Here is a 21228-nt window from a genome sequence, read left to right on the forward strand (position 1 = left end):
ATTTCGTGACTCAACTATTTGAAACCTCAAAATTACCATTAGGTGTGTGTATGTGTGTGTGTGTGTAGCGAAGGGACACCAAATGTCAAGAAGTCGCATCTGCTTACACGATTAGTGGATAAACCGAGATAGATATAAGTTGTTTTCCTTGCTTTTCTTAACAATTGGCGACAGTGAGGCGAGTATAGTGTGCTACAATGTTAATCATACCATGACTTTATTTCGTTTCGTTAACCATCAGCGAAATGAGACAAAAAAAAAATGCACGAAATGCTTCATATTCCTCGACCCTCCATTTGTAATTTTCTTGTCCTCAGTAAGAAAAGAAAAAAGATGGAATCTACTTTCCTTTTTTAGGAATACCTTCGTAGAAAAGGATATCTTGAGCAGTATTTGAGGATGTTCTTAGTTTTTTTCATTTTATCTTATTCTATTTTTTTTATTATGCAACCCTCATTACATTTGTCAGATTTAGGAAAAACCAATAATGATATATCAATAGAACCCTAAAGAAGACGACACCCTCTCCTTCTCACTAAAGATTAAGAGTAGACAAGTTAGCATTTGAATGACCGTGTATACTGTAGTGAATATGCAATCTTTCATAGCCATAGAACTAAGCTATCCAACATAATAAGTCATTACAAATCATTACCGCCGTTCTTGATCCCTAATAATCAAGAGAATCATTTTATCTACAAGGCCAGTTATTAACATGTTCTCTTCTCACACATAGTAGTGTCAAACCCTTGCAACCCTAACATGTATATCCCGGTGTGCCAGAATTTCTGTTGCTATATAAAAACAGCTTTTTTTCTCTCCAATAACTTCGTCTCACATTCACAGACCGTGCGGTGGGTGTATGGGTTGCATAACAGTCCTGTTTTTTTTGTTGTCTTCCATGGATTTCCCTTTTAAGGCATAAATGTACATCACTGTTTCGTATTTCTCTTACCAAAGAACCCAGTGGAAAATACAAAAAACGGGAAAGAAAACAAAAGAAGGTAGGGTGAACGAATTCAAATCATTGAAAAATGCCGAGGGGACGCAAAGAATAGCGGGGGGGGATGAACAGAGGGGGAGAATGCTAACTGGTTTCTTCTATCGTCTGACTTTACCACATCCCCTCCCCCTCCCCCCCTTCTCCCCAGCTTGGCTCTGTCAAAAACAGAAGGGAAGAGGATGGTTTGGTTGGTGCGGCACTCTGCAAAATATGTGCCAGTACCAAACTAACCGCATTCCCTCCTTCTACGTTCTCCCCCGATTTCACACTTTTCGCAATTTTCCGTAATTTCGCAGTTCCACAATATTCTAAGTTACTGGCATCGTTACTCACTTGATCAATTATTCTCTCTTGAGTGTACTATCGAGTCTTCACAAACTCACCAAAGAAACTTTCCTCATTATCCTCCTTTTGCAAAAATGCATTGTACGGTATATCGCCCTAAATATTGTTATCTATAATTCTTACATAATGGTAGTTATTTCCTGACTATGATAGTAGCCCATCTACTACTTGAGCTTGTACTATTTATTTAAACAGCACTTATTCTTTTTTTTTGCTGTAATAAAACTGGCTAACCAAAACAACAAGGACAAGAACAAAATGGCTGGTGTTTCCGTTAGGTATGTACCTATTTGCTCGTAATTGAGGGGGGATATCAAATCTATTATATAAAAATATAAAGAAAGTGGGGAGAAAAAAAAGATGTTAGAATTATAGTATGATTCAATCTTGAAAAGTATGAATAATCCTATAATATTTCTTTTTTTTTTTATATTTCTAGGTTTTTATAAACCCATTGAGTAAGAAGGAAAGGCAAAAAAAAAAATAGAAACAGACTCGATCTTCTTCTTCTATTTTATAACCTTCTTTAAATGAACATCGAATTTATTTACTAACAAAGCAACCATAAAAATTGAAAAATGATAAAAACAAAAAAAGAGATAAATGAGTTTTGCTGTAAATTATTTATCCTCTACTATTTTCAAATTTTTCAAGTTTTTCTTTTGTTCGTTTATTTATTTATTTATTTTTTGATACAGAGACGTTGCTGCTCAAGATTTCATTAACGCTTATGCTTCTTTCTTACAAAGACAAGGTAAATTAGAAGTCCCAGGTTACGTTGACATTGTCAAGACCTCTGCTGGTAATGAAATGCCACCACAAGACGCCGAAGGTTGGTTCTACAAGAGAGCTGCTTCCGTCGCCAGACACATCTACTTAAGAAAGAACGTTGGTGTCGGTAAATTGAACAAGTTATACGGTAACGCCAAATCTAGAGGTGTCAGACCAAACAAGCACGTCGATGCTTCTGGTTCTATTAACAGAAAGGTCTTACAAGCTTTAGAAAAGATTGGTGTCGTTGAAATTTCTCCAAAGGGTGGTAGAAGAATCTCTGAAAACGGTCAAAGAGATTTGGACCGTATTGCCGCTCAAACTTTAGAAGAAGACGAATAAATAATTTAAACCAGCAATATTATATATATATACATATTTATATTTATATATTTCTTAATAAAATATTCGTTGTAATCTTTCCTTTTATTTAATCAGTTAATTAATTAGTTAATATTAACAGGCTTCAGTTAGATTGTTAATGTCCCTCTCCCCTCCAATGCTTTACAAATGTATATACACATAAATACATATATATAATGTTACATACAGCAGGAATATGCAGGCTGTGCAGTTTCAGTCTCTTTGGTTTTCGTTATATCAATAACACTTGTGGTTGGTTTATCCTTACACTGATGACTATTATTGTTATCACTGAGAGTTGAATGAAACGAATCATCTTTGACTTTTACCATTTCTATATCTTCCTCTTCATCACTGTCATCACATAATATTTTCTTCCTGTGGTCACTGTTAAAATAATCTATATCATCATTTTGGACACCTCTAACATCTTGATAGCATCCGTTCGATATCAAATCTGCAACAATGGAATTAATTATATTATCAATTATTCCTCCCCATTTACAAGTGACTTCGAAGTTTCCATGAATCTTAACATTCAGTTTCTTTTCGACCTGATATATGGATTTCAAAATATCCTGGTGTGTCACCTGTCTATCAGGATACAGATCAATCTTATTACCGATCAAATAGATCCTGCATCGTCTCAGTTGTTCTGTCGGTATATACTTCAAAGACTCAATCAACCATATCTGGAAACAGTCTTGAAATGACTGCCAATTGGTAATATCATACGTTAAGATTATCCCATTGCAATTCTTGTATAGTGATGGAATCAACGCATTTCTGTACCTTTCCTGTCCTGCCGTGTCCCAGAATGTACAGTTAAAAAACTGATTGTCTACATTAATTAAGCGCGTCTTAATGTCTACACCAATCGTTGACTGTGTGTACAACATTATCTCATCGTCATCCTCATCTTCATCCTCGTTATAGTTGTAGCCATATTTATAATTATACCCATTACTGGATGCTGTTGCTGTTGCTGTTGTTGTTGTTGTGGACGTTGAATCTTGTTTCAAGTGTTCATTAAATAACGAAGAATAATTATTGGTAAAAATCAGCGATCTTCTCTTGTTGAATTCATCAAAATCCGTGGAACTGTACCGTTTTCTCTCCTCAGTTTCATTAATTAGTCCAAAACCCTTCCTTCTCCGTCTATGTCTAATAACATTATCATCGACACCTCCACCGTGCAACGAGACCTCAGCAGGAACTGCTCCAATTAACCCTATTCTTCTATTATCTTTTTTCATATCTCGAAGCTTAACATTTTGTTCGTTATTCGTTGAAGAAGAAGAACTGAGGGAACGGTTAACAACTGAGCCCTTGAGACTCCGTGACGTTTTCAATCGACGCAACTGTCCTTTAGTGGGCAGCTCGTCACAGAATCTCAATATGATAGCAGTCTTGCCGACATTTGCATTACCAATTAATAATAATTTAATGTTTGGCAGATCCGTTAGAAAGTCGCCGTGGAAAGAGATCGTGTCCAAGGACGTGTTGATTGGAGAAGTAACTGACGTGTTGGACAAGTATATATCCGAAGAAGCAGACAATGAATAGAATGAAGTGCTGTGTCTCTTATTTGACTTCATAATAAATACTGATACATATACTCACTACAACCATAAATAAAATCCAAAAGGAAAGGAAAGAGCACAGTACAGACTCAATACATCTCTTTTTTTATTTTATTTTATTTTATTTTATTTTTTATTCCTTCTTTCCTTCTGGTTAGTTAGTAATCTATATGAACACACACATATAGCGAACTCAATATCTATCCTTCTTACACACCAACTCTCGTGCTTGCTTATAAAGTATTTCCTTAACTCTCTTTCACTGTTAAAAACCGACAATAGTTCTCGAACTCATCCCATCGACTGGGATTTTTTTTTTCGTTGTTTTGTTTTGTTTTGTTGATTTTTTTCTTTTTTATTTTTCGTGTAGTTTTTTTTTTGACGTCGTTGTTTTTTTTCGAGAGGCGTTGCCCAACCCCTAACACCCACACACCAGAGGTATTTTCTTCTTTTCTTTTTTTTTTTTTTTTCTTTTATATACAGAAGGAAGAAAGGGGAAATGCAAGCAGCGCATAACAAAACTTAGAAGAAGAAGAAGGATATGTTCTGTAACAGTATGCATACATACATATATATATATATATGTTATTATGTATGTATGTGTATGCTAAACTCTTGTAATTGCCAGCACTACTCGAGAATACCTAACAGAAACTATTTAGTTATGTACTCAACAACACGTAACGATAATGTACCTCCACCTTCCTATCAAGATACAATAAATTCACCAAATTATGATGGCCCCTTCATACCAGATGATTTCAACTACTCTACTAAAGTTTACTCCTGTGAATTGCCAGTTAGAGCCCATTTCATAAGTAAAGTGATGAACATTCTCTCTTTCCAGCTGTCTCTCACTCTAGCATTTATTTTACTAGCATTCCAATGGTCTTTCTTCCATAACTTCATGATAAATAATGGCTTCATGCTTATCTTCTCCTTCATAACAAGTATAATAACGTGTATTTGGCTGTCTTTAATGCCAAGACTGGAAAACTACGAGTCAAACCAAGATATCCCTTGGTATGTGTATGCGAAACGCGGTCAATACGTCCTATTATCCGTCTTTACTTTGACCGAATCCTGGTTGGTCACCATTGTTACGCTATCATACAGATATGAAATTGTGTTGAGAGCCATTGTGATAACCACAATCCTTGTCCTGGCAATCTCTGTGTTGTCCAGATATGATAGACTGTCGTTCCTTGTAGAATCAAACACGTCCATTTATTACTGGCTGAATTGGTCACTTTGGATCATGATTGGACTAGGGTTAACTAGTTTCTTTATTCCATGGAACGACAAATGGGATCTATTGTATGGTTGGTTTGGTGCAGTCTTGTTTTCCGTATATCTTTTGGTCGATCTGCAGCTGGTGTTGAGGAAGGTACATTGTGATGAAGAGATCCGTTGTTCAATGATGTTGTATCTTGACATCATCAATCTATTTTTATCTGTATTGAGGATCTTATCTCACAATGACGAATAGATAACATATAAAATCTGTATATCCCCATCTATATTTCTATATATGTGTCAGTCTATAAGACCTTCAAACGAATAAAATATTTCATCCCAGTTTCATTCACTTTATTGACAGCTATTATTATTATTGTTATTATTATTATTATTAATGCTATTATAATGCTATCATATATTAAAATGACTCTTTTTTTTTCTTTAAAAAAAGCAACTTACCAAATTAAATATACATATATACATATACATATATATACATATAAAGGAAAGAAAAAAGTAAAGATAATTAAATATAATTGGTCTTATATCTATACACACATATACATATATATTATTGAGAGGAAGATCATTTAGATGTAACCAATTCTGTTGGCAATGTCTAAAGCATCGTAATCAGCAGTTAATCTAACGTAGGCCTTCTTGGTACCGTTTGGTCTGACTAAAGTGTTGACGGATTGGACATCGACATCATATAATTCCTTGACAGCCTTCTTGATTTGATACTTGTTGGCTTTTAAAGAAACTTGGAAAACTAAAATGTTACCATCTTCGACCTTCTTCATGGCAGTTTCAGAGGTGATTGGTTGTTCAATGACTTGGTAAGAATCTAATCTGCTGTAGTGTGGGACAGACTTGGAGACATATTTTGGAGATCTAGATAACTTCAAAGTCTTTGGTAATCTGAAAGTGGCACTGGTTCTAACCTTTAGAGCCTTCTTACCGTTGGTACCTTTAACGACAGCCTTCTTGGCAGCAGTAGCTTTAGCAGATGGAGCCATTTTTGTTCCTCGATTAGTTGATATCTAGATGTTTCAGTATGAGTTTCTCAAATATTAAAGGAAACCGAAAACACAGTAAAACACTTGAATACCAAATATCACAAAAAGGTTCTTTTAAGAATACCTATTACAGAAGCAAACAACAATGCAGCAAATGTCCAATACTACAAACGTAACACATATAACAATTGGAACCAATTTTCACAGTGGGTAATAAGAAACATTGGTAATATTGAACATATCTATGTACTATTCGGAATACCTTCGCAACAAAAATTACGACTATAGCAAGATGCTTAAGTTAATGGGAGGGTATGGCGATGGATGGAAACATCGACATCAAAAGATCTTTTCCTGACTTTGTTACTGGGAACAGGAATAAACAGACATTTCCCAGCCCAACCTCCTTCTGGCCTCACACCAACTCCTGGATTCCAGCTGGCCCTCCTTCCTACAAAGACAGATAGATTCGTAGGCAGGGGGTGGTGAGAGAGTGATGTAATTTCTCTTCCTCCCCCTCTCCTTCCCTCTTGTCTTCCTTCTGTTTCGTGGATAGGTTAGACAGACTGTACAAGGACTACTAGTGATCCTTCCCCCGCCCGCTGCTCCCCTCTGTGGAAGGGAGGAAGAGATGATTGAGAGCAAAAGGGAAGGGAAGTGTGGTGGTAGCGCGCCAGCCAACCTCTCTCTGCCTTTTGCCTCTTGCTGAGATTACTTGCTTGTCAGACTGGGAGGAAGAAACAAGGAGAAAAAGGTGGGGGACATAATGAGGTTCAATAGGAGAAGGAGAAAGCAGCGGTGCCAGTGTTATTTCGATCTGGTCCTAACACCTGAAACCTATACATGTTCCATGCGGCAAAGATTAGAGAGACGAGAATTCAAGTTTCCCTGTTTGCTCCTTTCGCACATCACAGGCCTGAACGAGCGAAACTATATCACCACTGTAGAATATATACTACTGCAATTTTGTATAGTATGCACACAAATAATATAATTTCCAAAAACGGAAATTGTAGTGGAAAGAAAAATTAAGAAAATACATCCAGACCTCTTACAGAAAAAAACTACTGGTAAACGAAAAACAGTCTTGAAAAAGTGCAAGTTTTGAAAAAAAAAAAAATGCGAATAATCGTAGAATGAAATTCACTGTATCTTAAAATACTTTGTGTTGTTGACTATACATGAACTTGTCATGGTTGTTCTCTATAAAGTCGCTGATTTATTTCTTAGTTTTGTTCAGAACTTATTCCTGCTAACTTTAACCACCACTAGTAGCAAAACATAAACTTGCATACATATATGTACTTATATAATTGAAACAAAATAAAAGATTTAAAGAAGAAAGAACATAAAAAAAGAGGCGGAGAATTAAATATAAAGAATATGTAATGTATCTTCGCAGGCTGACACACACACATATATATATATACGTATATATATATATGTGTGTGTGTATGTATAATCCTATATACATGAAAGTGTGAATGTTTATTTTCTTGCCTAAAAGATAGCCGAAAATATCGTCTTTAGTCTATAATCTACGGATTTTTGGAGAACGTACACCACCGAATTTCAAACGTGTTGCATCACTGATCTGCCTTATATATTGCCTTATTTGCGAGCCTTCTTTACCATTCACCGCGGTGATAAACGCACTTCTACCTTTTCCAAAATCTTTCATTATAATATCTACAGGAACAAATTGATTATGGAAATTGTTGTTATGATATTGGTTGCCAGTATTGTTATATGTAGAATTTTTGATTCTGTCACGACGGATTTGATTATGTAACATCTCTAAGCATTTAGCAGCAGTCTGGAAACCTGCTTCGTATTCACCCCTATTAGCTTTTCTAAACCCTAATGGACCAGTAGACAATTTAAATTCCACTTTACTTGGTAAATGCAGCCAATACTTAAATTTTTCATCGTATGTAGAATCAGGTGAAGTCAAAATTGGGTTTTGCGGATCTTCCCAGTGTGAACATAGTGTAAAATGGGTGTTGTTTTTAGTGAAGAGACAATGTAACGTATATTTGTGTAATTGTGGTTTAGATTTGACGTTGTTTTGCAAGTTGGGTATCTTGACTTGCTTGACCAAGTTTGTAAAACCAGGAGTGATTCTCGAGCTCATCTTTTTTCTATACTACCCTATTTGTCCCTGTTATCTTGTTATCAGTTGCAGTATTATTCTATAGTTTGTTCTATAATCTGAGAACCCCAAACCAACAAATCAGAAATACCTTTCGTATTGTATCTCTCTATCATCTCCTGAAGGGTACTTTCTAGTTTTCCAATAAAACCCTTTTCTCATTCTTTTCTTTTTTTTTTTCTTCTATTTTTTTGATTTTAAACTTGGTAACGTTTAGTAAACTAAATCATTTTGAACGAACACAAATTTCGTCATCGGCTTTTTTAGATTTGATGTCTGGGTGTATTTTTTTTTTTTTTCCTCAAGAGAAATTTTTTTTTTTTTTTTTTAACTTTGCGATGACTTCGAGATTGCTGAAGGTAATTCAATTGATTTATATCAGCTTAGCAAAAGATGAAACAGTAAGGGTAACCTTAGTGGTGGTTACTATGATACTATCTTCTATTTAATAGACAAGTTGCTTGATTGAACTGGAAGGAAATAAACGAAAAATAAAAAAAAAGAAAGAAACACAATCATCTTGGCTGACTGGTGTAATTATGCCTAGAAAGAAGTCGGCTGCTAAAAAAGCTAGAGAAGCTGCTGCCAAGGAGGCTGCTTTAAAAGAGAAACAAACAAATAAAGATACGGTTAAGGATGTTGGCACAGTTGATAGTAAGCATATTCCTAATGAAAACTACAGCGAAAGTGACATCAGTAGTAGTAGTAGTGAGGAAGAAGACAATTATGGCGATTTGATCACTGAAGATATAGAACAAGGTATTAACAATGTTTTGGAGGCCATCAAAAATAACGATACTAGTAAACTATTGGATCCAAAAGTGAAGTTCTTTAAAGATGAAAATGAACAAGAGGATGTTGGTCAAAAAGTTAAGACTCAAAAACCAATTTACTTGAAGGATTACCATAGAATGAATATCTTGTCTGGTGATGCTTTGAAGAGTGACGATGAATTAGATCAAATGGAGACTGTGGATGGACAAAAATCTTTTGTCGTTCAACAGAGAGATGAAAGAAACAAATTATTAGATGAAATCAAAGGTGCGATGGATGATTCAAATGGTGAGGATGAAGACGATGATGGATTTCTGAAAAAGAAAGAAATCAAACAGGATAACAACGATAATAACCAACTTTCGTATGAAAATGACGAACAATTTTTGAAGGATTTTCTTGCCCAACAAGCGTGGATTCCCAAAGAAGGTGATAAAGTCATTGAATTGGATGCAACAGGACAGTCTGATGATGAGAACTTTAATAATGCTGTGGAGGATTTTGAAAATGCCTATAATTTTAGATACGAAGATCCTAATTCTGCAGAAATTATTTCATATGCAAGAAATCAAGCCACCTTGAGAAGATCAAAGACATCCTCACGTAGACGTAAAAGAGAAGAAGAAAAGGTTGTTAAGGACAAATTGAAAAAGGATAAAGAATCTAAGATTCAGAAGAAAAAGACTAAAAAAATCAATAAATTGACTGATGTCTTGGAACAATTACAAAAGGAGTTTGGTGCTAAAATTGAATCGCATATGGTTGACAAAATTACTAAGACTTTAATGAATAGTGACTACAAAGAAAATGAGTGGGATAACGTTATTGCAGAGTTATTTGATGATGAATTTTATAATAACGATTCTGAAAAACCAACTTGGAATGATGATGATGGACTAGGAAATAACCATCAGTTTGATGATGATAATGAGGAAGAAAATCAGAAAGAGGAAGAGGAAGATGAAAGGAAAAAAGATGTGGATAATAAAACTATTGATAAGAAATCTAAAAAAGAAATGAAGAATGCAGTAAAAAGAGAAAAGAAAAAACTGACAGAGATGGTTGAAAACGCGGTTGAGGCAAACAAATTGGCTATTATAGATGAGGTTGAAAATGATGAATTACATGAAAGAGGCAGGTCGAAGGAAAGAAATGATTCCGATGGTGTAAAATTCAGGTACCGTGAAGTATCACCAGAATCGTTTGGTTTGACCACTAGAGAAATTTTTGCAGCTGATGATGCTGATTTAAACGAATTCATCTCATTGAAAAAATTTGCACCATATAGATCCAAGGAGTTAAGAAATAAAGATAAGAGAAAAGTGACAAAAGCAAAAAGGATCAAAGAATGGAGGAAGAAAACTTTTAATGATGAAAATGGTCCAAGTTTTGAGGGTGTTTGTTTGCCAAAAGATGATACAGATAGTGAGAAATCTAAAAAATCTAAACATCATCACAAGAAAAGTCATAAGCACAAACATTCAAAAAAATAAAATTATTTCAATATTTCAATATTATTATGCATAATCTCATATTCTATTTCAAAAATCATATGTCTAAAAAAAAAAATAAAAAATAATAATAGTAATTGTAATAGTTGTATTGTAGCTGCTTTTAATAGCAATAACAGAAATGTGTACAAACCTTTCTCTATTTCATTGTGTATTTGTATATTAATAAGTCCTTATATATATGTGTGTGTAGGTATAAATATATACAATGTAATATTTGTTAGAAAAGCGACGATTTACATGTTAATATTATCATTCGTATTATTGCTTTTGTTAGTACTGTTGAGATGTTCCTCCTGAAAATGATCATTAGCATAATTCTTTATTGGCCCATCATCGTTATTACTTGAGTGATTATTTGTTGAGTTTGTTATAGTGGCAGAAAGGCTCTCATTTGGTATCCCACTAGTAGACAATAAAGCGACTTGAGTCAAACTATTACTTATACTACTACGTTTTAGATTAATAATATTTCTTTCTTTCGATACAGTAGTTAAGTTGATATTTGGTGATGGACTAAAAATACTATGTATATAATCACCCATGTTGAAATTTGGGGTTTTTAATAGATTATTATTTATATTATTGTTAGTATTAGCATTACTATTATTGATGTTATTGTTATTGTTATTGTTATATAAGGATGGTGATTCTAATATCATGTTGTTGGGGGATAAGTTTATGCTATGTTTATTGAACATATCATTATTAGGGTGATAATTAAAGTTTTTCAAGGTAGATTGAGGTGATGTTAAAGATGGTTTTAAGTGAGACAAACGGACTGTATCATCGGTATTCAATTGACCGAACGTGGATGTTCTTGGAGTAGTTGGAATTTTTATCTTTGACGAAGAGTTGGTATCATTTTTCGAGTATGGACTTGTGGCTAAATATATTAATAAATCAGCACCTGTTGAATTATTTATCATTTCATCTGTTTCATGATTTGTAGCACTACTATTACTATTACTAATGTGGATATTATTATGGCTATTACTATTATAATCAGTTGTGTCAAGTTCATCTGATATTCTAGTGATTCTTTTCACTGGAGTTGTATGAATACTACTTGAGGATAATGTAGTGGAGTTGGAAGACGATTTTTTAGGGGTAGATGGAACCTTCATGGTTGAGGAGTCATTAGGATCTTTATTTTTCATTGGCGATTTAGGTTTAATAAAAGTATCCTTTTTAGGGATATTTTCCACAGGATTGATTGTGCACACACTGCTGTTGTTATTGTTACTACTATTCGTATCACTTTTCTTCATAGTCACTGACAAATGTTTTTTCAATGGGGAAGTTTCTTTACTGTCATGTGGAATAGAAGTGATTCTTTTTTTTGATTCCAACAGGCACAGAGATGGCGTTTGAGTACCTTGACCCTTTAAACTTAAGTTTTCTTTATCATGTTTGTTGGTATTAGTTGCACCAGTATCATTATTATCAGACATTGCAATAGAATTGCTAGATACTTGACTTAAACCAAGTTTCAAATTTCTTGTCATTTGAGCCAGTTGGGCTCTTTCTAGAATCCTGGCTGCTAGATCCCTATCTGGGGACGTCATTACTGGTTCAGAGATCATTCACTGTGTGAGGACGATGACAGGAAGGGCAGAGTATTGAACCGGAAATCAAGTGGGAAATGATATTAGGGAAGAAAAAGAAGATTGATTGGGCCGAACGCAGTTAAATTGAAATACCGGAGATTTACTGCATGTACAGTCTTGTTTGTATCTAATAGAATTGAGAAATAAAATAAAAAAATAAAATAAAAAAAGGATGAGTTGAATGAGTTAGATCCAACAACTATGTTCGATTGGCTTCTCTCTTGTACTATTTTCTTGGCACTGGCTCTACAGAATTCATCCACAGATCGCAAATCCACATAGGACATAGGATCATATCAAATATCAAAAATATTTCGATTTTATTTTTTTTTTAATTTTTTTGGGTCTTTGCAGTTCGAAGAAAAAAAAAAAGAAAAGAAAAGAAATTTGATGGAACCACCAGAAAAAACAACTATTTCCTAATGTGGTGTATTTCCTCATTTGGTGATACATACCAAAAAGGAAATTTTCAAGATTTCATGTGAAAAATTTCTTGAAAACAAACGAAATTTTGCAATGAGATGAAAACCCAAAAGAACATGTTTTGCTGTTCAAAAGGTGCAAATCAAACACAAGAACATTTGCTGTAGAGAGCTAGGGAGACTTGCACTAATTAGGACGACTCTAGATATTCATTATACACACCTACCATTGCATAGTCTGTTATTTAGATATTACAAGGGTTGTAGTTAATATTGATTTTGTTTTATTCTTTTTTTTTTTTTACCTTTCCTTCAAAATGATAACAAGTGTTGCACGAAGACGTTTTCTACAGACTAATTGGATTAGGTATTTTACAAAGAAGCATTATTCATACAATATACCGTCCATATTCTTGGGATTAGCCAGTAGGCATATAGCATTATTTAGTAACGCAAAATTTGACATAGGTTTTAAAAAATGCTCCTTCCATACTGTTTCATCTATTCAGAATAAGAAGAAAACTGATAATATTCTTTCCTCCAACAAAAGTAATGGCAATGACAACGCACATGATTCCAAAGCAAAACAACCACAGTTGATGATAGCGTTTACTTGTAAAAAATGTAATACAAGATCTTCACACACAATGTCTAAGCAAGCCTACACTAAAGGTACCGTATTGATCCAATGTCCCGGTTGTAAAAATAGACACTTAATTGCTGATCATTTAAAGATCTTCAGTGATCACAGTATCAACATTGAAGACATTTTGAAGGCAAAGGGAGAAAATGTTTCTCAATCTGCTGAGGATTTGGTCCTTGAGGATATCCCTGAGAAATTGAAACTCATGCTATCAAAATATGTCACAAATAATGATAATGAAAAAGCCAATAGCGAATAAGGATTAGACTTTATTACACATTTATTAACGCAGAATAAGTAATATTTGAAGTATCATGGGATCTACATATATATATATCTGTAATTATATGTTTAATCATAATATATACTTCTGTATTTTAGAGTATATATCGTGATATTAAAAGTTTATTATCCATAATATTAAAAACTTTTGAATATCAATGACACATTAGGAAATCAATATTTATTCAGTTATTTATGCATGCAGGAATTATTTAGCAACTCAAAAATGGATAATAGATAAATACATAGCTTCAATTTTTCGTTTAAGATAGTGAAAAGTTGAAAAGATTACATGAAAGTAATACAAGAAATATGAATCCAATTTTTTGGGATATCATCATCTTCTTTATATTTGACAATCACTTTTCCTTTAAAATAATTGTGCTTCCAGTAATTCATCTCATAGTTGGAATAAAATTCATGAATTTTTTGTAAATCGTTAATCCATTTAAAACTCCACACTTTATCATCTTTATTAATATTCGATATTCCAGATAAGGATTCTTCTTCGTCTAGTAACTTCTTAATTTTAGGACGTGTCAGCTCATAAACATCTTCTATACCCTTCTTTTCTAGAATTTCAATTAGATCAGTTAATAAATCGATTGCATTACTAAATGTAGAAATTTCTATATCGTTTGTTGAAGATTTTCGTAGTGAGTTAAAATATGATAAAGTCTCAAGAACGGTATATTCATTCTTAGTAAAATAATATAATCTCAGAAGAGCTTCATCTAACATATATTTCCTTCTATTTTTTGCAACTTGTCGTTCTCTTTTCTTAAGCATCAACAACTGTATCTTATGTGCTTCAGCTACTTTTTGTATTTCTTCCAATTTATTCACTGAACCTCCTTGAAATATATCATCTTCATCTTCATCTCCACTATCGTTAGGGTCATATTGTGATACATAACTTCCTTGTTTATCAAAATGATCAGCAGTTGTCCCATGTTTGGTATTAAATATCTTCATCTTATTATCTTTAAGGAAACTTAAGTTGACAGTTTCGTCATTAGATTCTTTTCTCTCTTGGTGAATCGAATTTTCAGAATTGAATTTTTCTGCACTCATAATATTATCCTCATGATCTTTTAAATTATCAGGTTCACTGCTGTCAAAATGTGCATCCTCCTCCTCTGATGAAGGATCTAAGTTATATTCAATATTGATGGTGGATAAATTATTTTTAAACTTTTTTCTTACCGGTTGGCCTTCATTATCACTGGAAAATCCCTCTATCATACTCGAATTACAATTCTTCCTCATAGACACATCTCTGAAAGAATACACACCTGGAATACTATTGGAATGTGTAGATCTCTTTTTTTTTTACTATTTTTATCATCGAAGTGTACCTTTCTTAATAGACAAAAAAATTATTTAATATTTTTTTCACCTTTCTCCTTTTCAAAACAGTTTAACAAGTACAAATGTTTTAAAGATTGAATTATTAAATATAAAAATAATGATTTGCTATGATCAACAAAATGTTGAGAATAATCACACTAATAAAATTATACTTACTGTATCCATTCTATGATATATATATATGTATAATCAATAAAAAATTTATATAGCATTATAGAAGTTGAGCATGTGAAATATGCAGAAGGATATATGTACAAAAATTTTATATCCTATATATTTGAGGAGTCATGCGTACGTAAAATTTATTGTTTTACACCATATGAATACAATTTGATTCCATCTTTATCAGTCACTTCGATCGGAACATTAACATTTAACAATGGGTCTAATAATAACTCCCAATCATAACGTGTTCTAACTGTGCAATTTACAAATTTTCTTAACATTTGAATCTTTACAGACTTAAATTTAGACAATGACTGAAGAAAATAATATAAGTTCAAATTTGGAATATCTTTAAAGTATTTGTAATTTTGATAATTATTGAACAAATCAGTATCTATATTAGCCACTATAGACTCGATCTGTTCTGTAGGTACCCCTCTTATCCTATCTAAAATATCACTAATACATTGTTTTATATTACTATTCCAGTAGTAATCTGGAGCTTCATGATTGTTTCTGAATGCTATTAAAGTCTCTTGGTCAACGGAATGGTAATGGATATCTTCATTGTCTAGACAATAATTGGGAATATTATCACTATGCTGTAACATATTTTCAATAAATTTTCTAGGAGACAGGGGGAAAACATTAGTAAATGGAATATTAATGATATTAATGTTGATAGACTTATATGGTAATCTATCCCATAAGTTCTTATAATAATGAAAAAAACAATGAAATGCTGGAACTCTAATTGATTGGAAAAACTGACCTTGTTCTCTGGTTAACATGGAAGGCTTTCTTTTATTATTTTGAATGTCTGTAATGGTTCTATTAATGTAATTTAAATTCAATGACATAACTACAAATGAAGTAGGTGGCGGCGATTGTAAGATGGATTCACCTGGATCATCCAATAAAGTCTCTGTCATCGATATACAATCGGAATATAATGAACTTTCATTATATGGATCCACAGGAACATTCCTTTGATCATAATAATACTCTTCAGGAACATACATCTCATCAATAAAACATTTACTGTTACAATCAATAGTTAAATCTGTTAAACTAGGGAAACAGTTCACAATTAAAAGATCATACTTAGATAACAAATTAAACAAGGAGAGTCGTTTCACACCCTTAAAATAAGACTGAAATAAACGTAAAATACCATTACCTGCTATAATATTACACGATTTTAATGTGAGCGCAGTATATGTTGAATTAACTGTATACGATAATGATTCCATACATTGTTGTCTATGCTTCATCTTATGATGAACAGATCGATTATCCCTATAATTACTTCCACTGTCAGAATAATTATTGGCAGTACTGTTATTTATCTTGGTTTCCTTTCTTAAATATAAGGGTAAAAATTCCATTGGAGTGTCCAATGAAAGTTTATCAATTACTAAATTCTCTAAGATCAATTCAGTAATAATCCCAAAACAACATAACAAATTACTTCTTAACGGTACAGTAACATCAGTTCCATTTTCAAGTGCACCCTGTAATTCTAGTTTTTTTATCCTCTGAAGACTATAAAATTGACATTCATATTGTTTTGCAAAAGAATCTGATATTTGAAAAGTCCTCAAATCATCAATCGTGATAGATTGTTGACCTCTTATAATTTTTTTCATAAACTCTTTAGAACCATCATTAAATACAGAATACCATAATGGAATCTTAAAATTTTTGTCTATTTGAGTCAATTTAACATGCATTAGATTAGGCAAATAATCAATAATATCCAACATCAATTCGATATATGTGTAGTGTGAATATTTGATTTCCAGTTTGTCCAAAAGATCAATTGTTTTGCTTGCCTTTTTATTTTTTGAGATTGACTGAGTATTATTTGTACGATGATATGAATTGGTTATAGAACTAGGCGAGGAAGTTATGGAATTTAGATTAAATGAACCACCAATCAATGATGAGTGATCTTGTTTATTATAAAATCTGGAATATTTTAAAAGAGAATCCTGACATTGTGGATTAACAAATTCAATGGTTGTCACCAGGAACCTTGCAATCTTGTTTGTATAATTTTTATAACCACGAAGCATATTGGCAGTTTTAAATTCTGCATGAATCAAAGCATTAAATTTCAAAAGTGCCATCTTATCGAATAATTTAATATTTCTTCTCGGATGATTGAACAGAAATTTGTTAGATATTATACCATACAACCTTGAATTTAAATGACACAATTTCAATAAGGTAGAGAGATCCAACTCGACTAAAATTTTACATAAAATCTTATCTGGAAGTGAAAGTAATGTAATTGTAGTATTCAATCCTGATATATCATTATTATTATTATTTCGATGATTTTGGTTACTATCGAAAGACCCTTCATTATGTATAATTGTAGGAAAACTTTCTTCCGAAGATTCTACTGATGATACAATGGAAGAACTAGTTAAAGAAAAATATTTGGATCTTCCAAACAGTTGAAAGCTCTTCATTTTATAAACCAAATACACTCTATAATTTATTATTAATATTGCTATCTGTGTTATGGCTTAAAAGAAGATTTTGAGACCTGCATATATATATGTGCGTGCGTATGTATGCTCCAGCAGAAGGGAAAATTTCTTTTTTAAACATATACCAAAGATTATTTCTTGTTAAAATGTACACTGTAATAGATAATTCTTTTCCTTACTAACCTATCCAAAAGCCATGAGTAACCAAACAACTGCTAGACCCTTAGTAGATTGTAATCAAACTGAAAAAAAAACAAAAGGTAAAAGCAAATACTTTACCAACTGTACACAAATTACAACCATTACGATGATTGAATTTGGCAATAGAACATACCAACGTTTCTTCAACAGTCTACACTGCAGCAGCCCATCTCTGGTTCTTTCTTTCTTTCTTCATTGCTTCCACTGAACTTCTCGAGAGTTTCCTTCTGTCGAGAAAGAGAAAATTCCATCGGGATTCGAACGGGAGATCTTTCCCACAAAAGAGCAAATATCTTCGAGAAGGGTCTATAGCAAAACGTAGAGGTTCTGTAGAAACACACATGTTGTATCCAAATCTGTGCATGTGAGCTTTGTGTGTTATAGGAGATCGATAGATCTCTTTATGTTGTTGAATGAAATAAAATATTAGTCTTGCTTAAAAAATTTGGAGTTTTATTTAAACACTTCTTTCTTACTCTCAAAAAATGAAGATGAAGAAAAGAAGGAAGTAGAACTACAAGCAAAAATACACCTACACATATACACATTTCAAGCTCCTATACTTTTTGAAAAGCAGTCTGGTTGATTTTTTTAAAGAAACAGGACGAAAAACCTCTTGATTATTGATATTCTACTAATGTGGTCTGCTCTAAGACGATTCAACCCAACAAAAATTCAGAATAATTTGACACGTAGCCTAAGACCATCGAATTATTTTTATTCAATAGATTATTCAGAGGTATACAGAGACAAATTACTGAAAAAGGCAAAAGAATATGGCTTCGATTCAATTAAGCAGCTAAGAGACCATTTGAAGGAACAAATAGATATGCAAAAGATAGAATTTAATAAAAATGACCCACTGGAAGAATTAAATAAATCCAAACAATCGAATCCAAGGAGTAATTGTATCACCACCAAGATAAGAGACCCTCTTAAAAAATCATCAGATCACAACAATAGTAAATCACACAATAGTTTTATCCCTTTCAAGACTTTGGATTCTTATATGGACTTAAGTAAATTAAAGTCTTTAACTTCTCAACAAATTGAATATCTATGGAGAGCTAAATGGTCTACTAAGGATTCTTCATTGGTTGCTGTTGTCCCGAATGGTGTATTCGAAAAATTCTATCAAGTTGCTAAAGAGAATCCTGTCTTTGTACTACCGTTACCAAGAAAATTGAATAATGAAAAAGGTCATAATAATATTACTTCAAAGGAAAAGGACAACGATAAAGATAACGTTTCTGATGAAGGTATGGAATTGCACTATATTCAGTGGAGCTTTCCTGATTCAAATACCTCGCACTGTATCTTGACAAGTCTAGCAGAATATAAGTTACATAACCAATTTGCCAGACCTCATACTGTTTTGGAATTCCATTCTGAGTTAAGTGGCGATATGGGGCTAGTTTTAATGAAGGGCCAAGTAGAGGATGATTGCAATGTAACATTACAGGATGCCCATTATCTCTTATTAAACATTCAAAGATTTTATGGTGCAATGGGTACTCAATCAAAGATAAGTCAAGAAAGATTAGATCTATTGAAACAATTTAACAGAGGCTCAAAAGCCTTCAATGTTGATAGACTTATCGAATTATCACAATCTATGGAAAATTAATATTTTGAAAAGTATACACACATACGCATACACCTATCTATCTATATATATATGTATTTTTCTTGTAAATAACTACATATCAGCTTTTTTCCCACATAAGACTAAATTTACATATTAAATTTATCAGTAGATCTAGATTATTCCTCATACAATTCATAGACAGTAGCATAGAAAAATATAATAAAAAAATCGTCATCTATGGAGGCCTTGCTTCCATAACCTATTCAAAAAGTTAGCTTTAACCAATTTATCTCTTATTTTTTGTTCATTTGTTGCTACAATGAATTATTATACGCATTTTATATTTGGATAGCTTACCCTTTTAATTTAAGCTTATCTTTTTGTTTTTCAATCATGACTCATATATTATCAAAAATCATCTTTAAAAAACAAAACTATCATTATATGTATTTTCATACTCACTGACCTCTGTATTAATTTACATTAGGTAGTTACAATTGAATAACTTTCAATGAAATACGATTCAAAAGAGAAAACATTTCTAAATTATTCATCTCCAAATAATCTACCCATCAGACAATGTCTCCTACACGTGTGATTTTTTTAGGTCCTAAAGGTACCTATTCTCATCAAGCTGCTTTACAACAATTCAGTGATGAGGGTTCTACAGTTGAATATATTCCAACACAATCTATCCCGCAATGCTTCAATGATCTAGAAAATAATAAAGACATCTCTTACTCTGTGGTTCCTTTAGAAAATTCAACAAATGGACAAGTCGTGTATTCTTTCGATTTATTAAGAGATAAAATGCTACAAAAGGATACTTCAAGGATAGGTAAAAGAGTAGTTCCTGATTTAGAAGTTGTTGGAGAACAGTACGTGTCAATCTCACACTGTTTATTGTCTTCGTCTACTTCAATCTCATCTATAAACGATTTATCGACTTATAAAAATATCAAAATTTATTCTCATCCACAAGTCTGGGGCCAAGTATCAAATTATTTAAATAAATTGAAATCAATATGTGGTACTATTCAATTGCTTGATGCTGATTCAACTTCCAACGCTGTGATTTTAGCAAAGGCAGAACAAGATAATTTGGATCCGACCAACAAAGATACAATATATTTATCTATTGCAGGGGAAACAGCTGCTTTTTTGGATCATGTTAATATTATTGAACGTTCCATCAATGATATTGTTGGAAATACCACCCGATTTCTTGTTTTAAAGAGAACAAATCACAAGATTGAACCTAAAGAAACTGGCAATTCAAATGGATCAGTCAACGTCAGCTTATTAACCTTCACCATAGAACAAGATGAGCCTGGGTCTTTGGTGGACGTGCTGAACATTTTAAAAGAACATTCTGTAAATATGTCATCTATTCATTCCAGACCATATAATAGTACTACATCACCAAGAAAATGGCAGTATGTGTTTTTTATAGAATATACATTCAACCATGATAAGACAGATATTGACTTGTTTTATAAACAATTTGATGAGAAATGTCTTCAATGGTGTTTATGGGGTATTTTCCCAAGAAATGAAAGATATTACCAATAGTTCTCCTTTTCTCAATTTTTTTCTAGCTGAGTATGAATGGCATGCTCTCTCATCCATCAACTGATAAAAATATCTTGTTAAACACTATTACAACAAATATCTGTCTCAACTTC

At 32.7% G+C, this 21228-nt stretch overlaps 12 protein-coding genes across 12 annotated transcripts; 6 read left to right on the plus strand and 6 right to left on the minus strand.

The window, feature by feature from the left end:
- Positions 1 to 1606: 1606 nt before the first annotated feature.
- RPS19B (40S ribosomal protein eS19 RPS19B) lies at positions 1607 to 2461 on the plus strand (the record flags this gene model as incomplete). Its single annotated transcript, XM_064859030.1, has 2 exons — positions 1607 to 1626; positions 2047 to 2461. 2 exons carry the CDS (start codon positions 1607 to 1609, stop codon positions 2459 to 2461), a joined length of 435 nt encoding a protein of 144 aa, XP_064714246.1.
- A 200-nt stretch (positions 2462 to 2661) lies between these two features.
- YPT11 (Rab family GTPase YPT11) lies at positions 2662 to 4080 on the minus strand (the record flags this gene model as incomplete). Its single annotated transcript, XM_064859031.1, has 1 exon — positions 2662 to 4080. The coding sequence occupies one exon, from the start codon at positions 4078 to 4080 to the stop codon at positions 2662 to 2664; it is 1419 nt and encodes a 472-aa protein (XP_064714247.1).
- A 649-nt stretch (positions 4081 to 4729) lies between these two features.
- Positions 4730 to 5554, plus strand: BXI1 (Bxi1p; the record flags this gene model as incomplete). The annotated part of the gene is made up of 1 exon (XM_064859033.1): positions 4730 to 5554. The coding sequence occupies one exon, from the start codon at positions 4730 to 4732 to the stop codon at positions 5552 to 5554; it is 825 nt and encodes a 274-aa protein (XP_064714249.1).
- A 340-nt stretch (positions 5555 to 5894) lies between these two features.
- Positions 5895 to 6323, minus strand: RPL25 (60S ribosomal protein uL23 RPL25; the record flags this gene model as incomplete). The annotated part of the gene is made up of 1 exon (XM_064859032.1): positions 5895 to 6323. The coding sequence occupies one exon, from the start codon at positions 6321 to 6323 to the stop codon at positions 5895 to 5897; it is 429 nt and encodes a 142-aa protein (XP_064714248.1).
- A 1531-nt stretch (positions 6324 to 7854) lies between these two features.
- On the minus strand, positions 7855 to 8457 carry MRPS18 (mitochondrial 37S ribosomal protein uS11m MRPS18; the record flags this gene model as incomplete). Its single annotated transcript, XM_064859034.1, has 1 exon — positions 7855 to 8457. One exon carries the CDS (start codon positions 8455 to 8457, stop codon positions 7855 to 7857), a length of 603 nt encoding a protein of 200 aa, XP_064714250.1.
- Positions 8458 to 9014: 557 nt separating this feature from the next.
- KRI1 (Kri1p) lies at positions 9015 to 10742 on the plus strand (the record flags this gene model as incomplete). The annotated part of the gene is made up of 1 exon (XM_064859035.1): positions 9015 to 10742. One exon carries the CDS (start codon positions 9015 to 9017, stop codon positions 10740 to 10742), a length of 1728 nt encoding a protein of 575 aa, XP_064714251.1.
- Positions 10743 to 10996: 254 nt separating this feature from the next.
- Positions 10997 to 12346, minus strand: STB1 (Stb1p; the record flags this gene model as incomplete). Its single annotated transcript, XM_064859036.1, has 1 exon — positions 10997 to 12346. The coding sequence occupies one exon, from the start codon at positions 12344 to 12346 to the stop codon at positions 10997 to 10999; it is 1350 nt and encodes a 449-aa protein (XP_064714252.1).
- Positions 12347 to 13109: 763 nt separating this feature from the next.
- Positions 13110 to 13694, plus strand: ZIM17 (Zim17p; the record flags this gene model as incomplete). The annotated part of the gene is made up of 1 exon (XM_064859037.1): positions 13110 to 13694. The coding sequence occupies one exon, from the start codon at positions 13110 to 13112 to the stop codon at positions 13692 to 13694; it is 585 nt and encodes a 194-aa protein (XP_064714253.1).
- A 311-nt stretch (positions 13695 to 14005) lies between these two features.
- Positions 14006 to 14986, minus strand: LIN1 (U5 snRNP complex subunit LIN1; the record flags this gene model as incomplete). Its single annotated transcript, XM_064859038.1, has 1 exon — positions 14006 to 14986. One exon carries the CDS (start codon positions 14984 to 14986, stop codon positions 14006 to 14008), a length of 981 nt encoding a protein of 326 aa, XP_064714254.1.
- A 404-nt stretch (positions 14987 to 15390) lies between these two features.
- Positions 15391 to 17733, minus strand: SKP2 (putative SCF ubiquitin ligase complex subunit SKP2; the record flags this gene model as incomplete). Its single annotated transcript, XM_064859039.1, has 1 exon — positions 15391 to 17733. One exon carries the CDS (start codon positions 17731 to 17733, stop codon positions 15391 to 15393), a length of 2343 nt encoding a protein of 780 aa, XP_064714255.1.
- Positions 17734 to 18592: 859 nt separating this feature from the next.
- ATP11 (Atp11p) lies at positions 18593 to 19582 on the plus strand (the record flags this gene model as incomplete). Its single annotated transcript, XM_064859040.1, has 1 exon — positions 18593 to 19582. One exon carries the CDS (start codon positions 18593 to 18595, stop codon positions 19580 to 19582), a length of 990 nt encoding a protein of 329 aa, XP_064714256.1.
- A 540-nt stretch (positions 19583 to 20122) lies between these two features.
- Positions 20123 to 21115, plus strand: PHA2 (prephenate dehydratase PHA2; the record flags this gene model as incomplete). Its single annotated transcript, XM_064859041.1, has 1 exon — positions 20123 to 21115. One exon carries the CDS (start codon positions 20123 to 20125, stop codon positions 21113 to 21115), a length of 993 nt encoding a protein of 330 aa, XP_064714257.1.
- Between the last annotated feature and the right edge of the window lie 113 nt (positions 21116 to 21228).

The sequence above is a fragment of the Arxiozyma heterogenica genome (assembly GCF_036370985.1).
Source record: "Arxiozyma heterogenica strain weizmannii chromosome Unknown scaffold_20, whole genome shotgun sequence".
Taxonomy (NCBI): Eukaryota; Fungi; Ascomycota; class Saccharomycetes; order Saccharomycetales; family Saccharomycetaceae; genus Arxiozyma; species Arxiozyma heterogenica.